This window comes from Dysidea avara, chromosome 6 (assembly GCF_963678975.1).
Source record: "Dysidea avara chromosome 6, odDysAvar1.4, whole genome shotgun sequence".
Lineage (NCBI taxonomy): Eukaryota > Metazoa > Porifera > Demospongiae > Dictyoceratida > Dysideidae > Dysidea > Dysidea avara.
In genome coordinates this window covers 15,793,822-15,802,704 of record NC_089277.1, presented here as the reverse complement: position 1 = coordinate 15,802,704, position 8,883 = coordinate 15,793,822, and the positions used below count along the sequence as shown (strand labels likewise).

The 8,883-nt window shown below is 36.6% G+C and overlaps 1 protein-coding gene across 1 annotated transcript; it reads right to left on the bottom strand.

Annotated features, from left to right (window-relative positions):
• Positions 1-3,745: 3,745 nt before the first annotated feature.
• On the bottom strand, positions 3,746-5,845 carry LOC136259289 (E3 ubiquitin-protein ligase TRIM71-like). The gene is made up of 3 exons (XM_066052779.1): positions 5,273-5,845; positions 5,122-5,205; positions 3,746-4,901 (listed from the first exon to the last, which is right to left on the bottom strand). Exons 1-3 carry the CDS (start codon positions 5,843-5,845, stop codon positions 3,909-3,911), a joined length of 1,650 nt encoding a protein of 549 aa, XP_065908851.1. The 3' UTR covers positions 3,746-3,908.
• Positions 5,846-8,883: the final 3,038 nt, after the last annotated feature.

Sequence of the window (8,883 nt, the reverse complement as noted above, 5' to 3'; positions counted from 1 at the left end):
TAACTAATGTCCCTGTAGTTATGGTAACAGTATACAGGTGGTGCTAACACACTAGTGAACTAGCTAGAGTATGCCTCACTAGACCACAGCAACATAACTACTGGTCACTGGGTATTAAAAGGTGGTCAGTGAACGTCATATTGATACACATTTGTTAGAACTGGAAGAGTTGGATGTGACGTGCACGTGTTTACATATAATAGTTACATCATCAGCTGTTAATTTCAAAAAAATGTTTGTTATTCTTCAATTAGTGCATTTCATAACTAACCTTTTATATTGCACATACTAAAGTGCCTTATTGTTTTTGTTTCAATGCATGTGGACATTTGTCACAATAATCATGTGTATGTGTGTGTGTGTGGTTGTATTGAATTTGACATTGACATTCTATTATAGGGATGTATAAGGGGAGCTCCTTGGGGTTTCACTGTTTCTGGAAACTCCTAACTCTTCAGGAAACTTTTAGACTTGTACTAGTAACACTATCAATATTTGGCAGCACAAAACACAGAAGAAGACAAGACTGGTGCAGTTTAGCTTAAAAGAAATTTCTGTGGTTATATACTTTGTTTCCTAAGAAGTGGATAAAGGGAGAACAAGGGTAACTATACTCTAATAAAGCAGTCAAAACTGCTCCAATATGATAGAACTAAAAGTATTATATAAAATTTTGCAGAACCCTTTACTAGGCCTTGATATTAGTTTACCATTAGAAAACTTGGATATGAATGTGGATCTAAATCTGTACCACCATGTAACACATTTTGTATGCATTTTATAATCACCTGTAGACTGTAACTAACATTGAGACTTTAAATCTAATTTATGTATGTAATTGAATGGGTGTACAGGCTTCTAAGCCTCGACCCAAATCACATTATAATCATAATCATAAATGACCAAGAATTTACTGAAAACACTAACACAGCATGGAGTAGTATAATAAATCTATTTTAACTCTGTCATGCAGCATCAAGAGTCTAAAAGTACTATATAATATACCTTTGAAAAACCCTGGATACACCCATACACACCAGGGTAATGCATAGAAACATCGAGTAGAACCACATCTCTACATAGGAGAAGCTGTGAGATTGTGTTTTAACTTTTTGATTAGTTTTAAAGCTAAAGTGCAGGTGTTAAGTATATCCAATGTGTGCATCTAATGTGCAATATGTGGTGTACAGGGAGGGGTTTCCAAGAGTTTCATGAAACCCCTTTTGAACTTTAGATTTCCAGCATTAAGATACAGATACTCTAATAGAGCAGTCACATGCGCTCTAATAGAGCATTACACTGCTTGAAGGTTCTTAGTTTACTAATTTGTTAAGCTGCTTTACTGTAGTTGTACCCAGTTATACTGATAGTAAAATGTCAGTAACTTTAAGTATATGGAACATAATTGTTTTACTAAGTTTTAAACTCTCAGTAAAACATCAGTGAACTGAAAAACTACTAAAATAACAAACAATTAACTGTTCCATATACTGGGGATATATACCAGTCTAGTAAACTAAGAAATTCCAAGCAGTGTTAATGTCAAATATTCATGTATTATTTTACTAATGTGAGAAGGAACTTCATTATTATTGGAATATGTATAATAAGGACTGTAGCTACTGGTGTTTAATTGAGAAACAAAAATTCTAGCTGCATCCTCAATTGACTATAAAGAAAATCTGATTGTTTATGTCCACAAAAAATTATTCCATTTTTGTCGGTGGATTAATATGCTGTATATATGAACCTACTGGCTTTGTAGTTGTGTAATTAATTTTTATTATAATTATCACTTGTACAATTATTGATCAATCTATTTTAATATGTGACCGAATTTGACAAAACACGCACATCCACTTTTATGACTTTGAAGCACCATAAGTCAATGTAGGGGTATGCTATCAGTTTGAAATTTTTGACCTGCTGTTACAATGCTATGGAGGTAGGTTTATGCAAAAATTTTAGGCCAATAGCTTATTTAGTAGTCATGCAGGTTACAGTTGGTTGAAGACATAAAATTGCATGGACATGTGTAGAAGCCTAGCTTGATTCGTCAAATTTGGTCACATAATATCATGAGTTTTTGAACCATTTGCCCCCAGACCCCTTGCTGTTGGATACCCCCCTTGGCTATACCCCAGCAACCAAAAATATTGTGCACTTTATTCTATTTTTCATAAAGCCAAGAAAACTTTCCATATGTACTTCTTGTGACATAAATATAGTTCCACCACAGATTGATCTATTTTATTAAGATTTTCAGCACAAGTGCTGAAGGTCTGTAGGACTCCTGGTCCTCCAGCCTGTTACAGAAATATGTTTGAAAAGGTATTTGTCCTATGGTGACCTTTAATTTATGGTCATTTTTTGTACAGAAATTGATCATTTTTCTGCCTTTAACTCTACCAAAATACAGGGCTGCTGCATACAACAGATACCACTTATTAAAATTTCATTGCTACACTCCATTGATTCCAAGAATTTGTGACGATTAGCTGAATGCAAAGCTCAAGTAATAATATAAGTGTGCAGATAAGGTAAACAACTATTATTTTTGTAACAGTCTTGTTGCTATGTTTTAATACTCTAATAGAACACACACAAGGTTATACCCAAACCTTGAATCAGAACTTATATTAATGGGTGTGGCTAATATTATTGTATCAATCATTAACCAGTTTCATTATCTGTTCAGTCAGCTCACTGTTAATTTTCCTTGCTAACATAGTTTTGAAATATAATTATACCTTTTCAAAAATGTCCTCATCTACGTACGGTGCAAAATGGTTCATCTTCTATGCAGCCTGGATGACTGGACCCAGTGGATCTGTATACATAGGATATTTAAAAACATAATTCTGCCAGTAATCTAACATTATATATAACATGTTCAAGCTAAGTGGCTTGGGAAGAATACTTTCTTATAGGTCTTAAAGATGGAATTTCACTACAAATTAATCAACTATATTTTATAAACTGATATAGATTCGTTGTATTAAAATACTACCTCAAATCTTGTAGTTAGTGAACTTTTTGAAGCACTAGATACTTCTAATCGCACCAATTAAGCTATAATCATGGTGCATTCAAGACACTCAACTTTTCAGTGAATGTTCTATTAGAGTATCTGACTTTCAGGCATGCACACACACGCACGCACGCACGCACGCACACACACACACACACACACACACACACACACACACGCACGCACACACACACAGAGTAAGCATTCAGGTCAGTTATACGTATCACAAAGGCAGGTATCAAATGCAGCACTGGCTTCATGTATATTACCAGTATGAATTGTAAGCCCATTCAGGCAAATATGTAGTCAAATTGGTTATAAATGCTTATGTACATCAAACTTTTATCACTTATGGGCAAAGCATGCATGCAATGTAAAAAAAATTTTTTTTACAGTGTGTACTAACTCCAATGTCATTGCAGATCCATTGTATGGATTACTTTATGGGTTCTTATAATATGTCTTCAAAAGGCAAAATCATATTCAAAAATACCAATTTTTTTTTCTTTTGAAAACTGTAGAAACAGCATCTCTAGAGTACACACCAAAGATTGGTCAAACCTCTAAAATTAATACATCATAATTTTTACATTAATGTGCAAATATAATTATGTCGATGTATGCATTAGTAGGGATCAGTGTCCTCCAATCATCATTTAAATAACCAGATTAGTTGAGAATTTAATTAGACTCTAACAGATTGGATATGTTATAACACTAACTACTACAGAAAACACTGTAATAACATTAAGTGATAGTTACTAATGCGATAAAACTTTACTGAACAAAAACAGCAAGGTAAATCTAGCATATTCTAATTAGTGCTGTATGCAAAACATACAAAGATACATGTAGTGTCCAGTGACAGATACTATAGTCACTGTATTAGTTCAGCTTGTCCCAGTTCTACTGTAGTAAGAGTAGTAAGACTAGGTGATCTAGCATTATCCCCTCCTTTAGTAGTATATCCTCCAATGACTATAATGGCATTGTTGTTAACTGCTGCTATGGCCACTGCACATCTAACTGATGATAATGATGAAATGTTCTTCCATGATTTGCTAGAGTCATTGTACATCTTAATATCTGATGTTGGTGCACTACTTTGATTACCACCAACTACCACTGGTGGGGATGAGCTGGGGACTAGGGCTGTATTGTAGCAAGCGGCATTAGTCATTGTAATCCATTTGGTGGGTGTGTCACTGGTTTGTTGTTGGTTACCTGATCTTGTAATATCATCAACAGGTATCTTGTAGGTATTATTATTCACTATGAGTAAATGATCATCAGAAATAATAGGTGTGAAGGAAGCCATCGACACAGGAAGATTAATGGACACTTCCTGCCAATGAGAATTCTCCATCCAGTTGAGGACTTTAATATCATCTTGTAGTACTAGTGTGTTGTTAACATACTTTCCTCCCCCAGCAACAATAACATGCTCCAGGTGAGTAACCACCCCTGGTCTGTACCTAACTGAGAGAAGGTCAGGATAATGAGATGTCCAAGTTTGTCTAGTTTCATCAAATGTAGAAACTTTATTAGTCATCATCTTAGTAGCAGACAGTAATCCACCAATTATAGCTAACTTTCCACCAATGATGTGAGGAACACCTACATAGTGACCTGAGGGAGGTAACTGATCCCAATGGTCAGTGTTGACGTCATAGACATATACTTGATGTTTAGCAACTTGATGTTTAGCATGATCAACTGGACTAAACCCAATAAACCCACCAGCAACATAGACCTTCTTGTCTTGTACTGTGGCACATGCATTATACATTGGAGCAGGAAGATTGGCCAGTTGAGTCCATTTTATGTGGTACCTGCCACTGGTAAGTGCTGGCATTAATGGAGGTGCCTCCTGAGTGAAAAATTAACAATGAAGTGAGCACAAATAGATACAACATGCATAATAATTGTGGTCTTGTCCACAGTTACTATAACATGTAAAGGAGGAAACTAGCATCCACGGGAATTAGAAACAGAACGTTGATGTTCTAAGAAGATAAGTAGTGAATATTTACATTTCTTGGAATGAGTGGAAGCCTATTATGCCTCTGATCTGTGCTCTGATCACTTACTATTTTTAACTTAGAAGTCTTTGGTCCTTCTATTGGTTGGGTGGTTGTATTGGTGTGCTTCTTGTAGGGGCTGAGGTGACAATACTATAAATATATGGTATGATGCTAACGCATTACACTTACCATTTAACATTTGTTTCAAAGGGTCAACCTCAGGTTTCAATTGGTTAATCTGTAAACTAGTCTGGTTTTTCTGCTGCTCACTTTCTGTCTTTCTTTGGTCAATTCCACTTTCCAGCTTCTCCACTTGATGGTATAGAGTGATAACATCTTGTGGGAACTCCTTGCACACTTTATCATTATTGTTGCCTTGAGTTGTGTTTGTTTTCAACTTTTTCCTCATCTGGCCACTGCCATCACGGGATATTATTTCATCTCCTCTATTATCCTGTTTGCGCTTTTCAACCATCTTCCTTATCACATCATGATTGTGGCCATTGTGTTCCTTCATTGTACAGTAAAGACACACTAGTTGATCACATGTCTCACAATAGTGTTTCAGCTCATAATCATGTTCCCCACACAATGGATACTTGGATTGGATGGGACCATCTTCCTTTGGTGTCAGTCCAGTTAAGAGTACCATACGATGACTCTGAAGCTTCTTGCTGTGCTGATGATGATCAATGCAAGGTTGACACAAAAGTGTTGTACAGTCCAAACAGAATTTCTCTGCCAGTTCACCCCTAGAACATTCACTGCAAGATTCTGTCTTCTCACTCATCTTCCACAGCTTCAGGCCTTCAGCCACTTTGACTAGTTAACAAATGAAGGACTGGCTATACTATCCAGTCCTTTTATAGCTTTACAATGCTGACTACGCAACAGCTCAGCACAAACCAGGTATTTCAAGCCCAGCTAGTTGTATGCTCCAGTATGCTCAGTACATTGAAATCATAAACACATTCATCTTCCACACTTCAAACAACACATGCACAAACAGCTACCTGTTGTGTTAGTTATTGGATAGAAACATGTAGTCAGGTCAAATAAAAGTCAACACCATTGCTTATATAAGATGGTCACTCACCCATTATTTGCACCTTGCACTCACCTCAGCTACACCTCATGTTTGGGAAAGTGTCCTACTAGTAGTGGACGTCGTAGTGGACTGGTGTAACAGCTCACCAACATAATGACATCACAGTTTTGCATCAGAAGATGGAGGTTGGAAACCAGCAAAACATTGTATTTAACACAGTAGCTCCTTGGAACATTGGAAATTTGAAATTTCAATGGTCCAACTTAGTAACACCTGAGTCAAGTATGCTCATAAATTTGTCCACTTTCAGGAATTTTCCAAAATCTTTACCAAATATGCTCTTCAGTGTTCCCATGGTGCTTGCATTATGCTCCTAGGTTAACAACATTTCTTACAATAATAATCATTAGAACATTTTAATCAGTGAATTCTCTATTAGAGTATTTCACTACAAAGTGACTGTTCTATTAGAGAGTATCAATCTAAGGAGCTTTGTGCACTGCATTTGAGTGCTTCTATTGCAGTTTCCACTAACTACTCTATTAGGGAGTAGGAGCATCAATCTATAACATGGAATTAAGTTCCATAGTGTGACATATCCCACATAATATTCTAGCATAATGTTGGCATAACATTCCAGCCTATTGTTTTAATTATGCCATGCAGGCCTAAAGCAACCCACTGTTGAACAGAACATATCTTTATCAAGCAGTCATTTCTTATGGTCCAGCCATTATTGATCAAGACATATAGCTCTACCGTAATACATTTACTATGCAGTCTAATAAAATAGTCATCCAGTCAACCAGATGACTAATGGATCATCCTATATAGCAGACCTGCATGAGTGTTTGTGTATGGGTAGCTATAGTAACACAACAGTAGTATTGACTGAGATGACTTGTACAATCACGTTTTTTTGGTATGTAAGGTGTCAGTAGTGTCAGCATATACCAGGATAAGCCTGTTTTATCATGTTAGTGTACACTGGAGTGGACAGCGTTAGACAATGAGCTACAATGGCTGACCTATAGAATACATGCAATATCCCATTTATATCCAGCTAGAGGGATATACTAACACACAGCTGCATACATGACCTGGGGGTTTACTACTTCTTGCAACACAAAAGTAAACTCTGTTACATGGCTTCCTTAATGACTGGAGGAGTTGTTTAGCTACTAGGATTGGTAACAGTAAATGATTATGTACAATTATTTATTTATTTTTATTTATTAAGGCTTTACAACACAAGTGCTGAAGGTCAAAGGAAAAAAAATCCATTTTAATAGTTACTAAGAGTGAACTATATATAGGCATTTTTTAACAAGTAAAAAATCATTTCCTCTGTCCAATGTAGAAATTTTAAATCCCTGACCACCAGGCCCCACACACTTGTTATTGGACAATGCTTGTAATTAATATTAAGATCAAGATACTCTAATAGAGCAGTTAAGATAGTCTAATAGAGCAGTCTACTAGAACGTAAGTCTTAGAGCTGCAACTTTCCTGGGGGAGGAGGGAGCATGCCATATTTCCACACTAGCTGTTCTTCAAACTCCTTTTTGTTGCACTATTTGGCTGCCCCCCACCCTGTCCTCCAGTGTCTAATCCCAAAAGTATAAAATGCAGAAGTTCTGTTAGTTATATTACAATTCTATAGAATTAATGGTTTATTTTTTGCTCAACCAGTATAGCTAGTCAATACAATCATAACATGATGTAACTGATTATTCACGTGTCTGTATGTGTAACACGTTTTGTTGACAGCTTACAGACTTAACATGCTCTGGACATTCCCAACAATACATTATGGCACTACATTGAGACACTTCAAGGCTCTCCATAAAGGTGCTTTTGTTATAGAGTTTGGCACGTGCACTTTACTTTTAGGGGGATCCCCAGAACTACCATACAGGTAGTGTAATGCCTCAACATAAATGGATAACAGACATGTTGCAACTGCATGTGTGGAAGATGCATGGAAGCTGATGTAATGTACTTACATAGGCCACCCATCGATACCATGGTGGCTAACTTTAATGGAAAATTATGACTGAAACGCATTGTTAGTGATGTTCACTTGAGAAATGTTGTAACGAATCTTATCTGCCTCATCCATATATTTTGCAGCATGTGATGTTTGTGTAGTGTTTCAGGCAATTTGGTTTCAGGACTATACACATATGCACTGTAGCTATAAGGTGTGCAACAGAGAAGCCATGTTTAATGTAACCTTATTAAGGTAGTCGGACACAGGCATCCTGCCCACAATCTTCTCAAACAGGTAACCACAAAATTTAAACAATCGAGATAGCTACTCTAATAGAGCAGTCAGTAATTATTATTATTATTATTATTATTAAAGCTTTACAGTGGCCAGCACTGAAGGTCTGACAGCAATATGTGCTGCAACCTAATTCTATTGACTCGGCATTGCCATTCAATCCGTTCTAGACCTTGCAGGAGATGACCATAGCTTTTTCTGCCCTATATTGTAAGAGGTTTTAACGACATTCCTCATAAGCGATTCCACACATTTCCACCTCTCCTGCTTCTTTGACAATCACGTGCATCTCTAACTCGATCTCTAATAATATTTTGGCAGCACATATCATTCGTTCGTAGGCCACTCGTCCTAGTTTAGCAACTCCCTTCAGAAACGTCTACCCTCAGAATTATAACTAGAAGTCATATCCTGTGTAGAGTTCTATTACCGTATGGGCGTGGCTTGCCGAGAAAGGAATTTTATAACAGAACTTAATGCGCACGTGATGCAT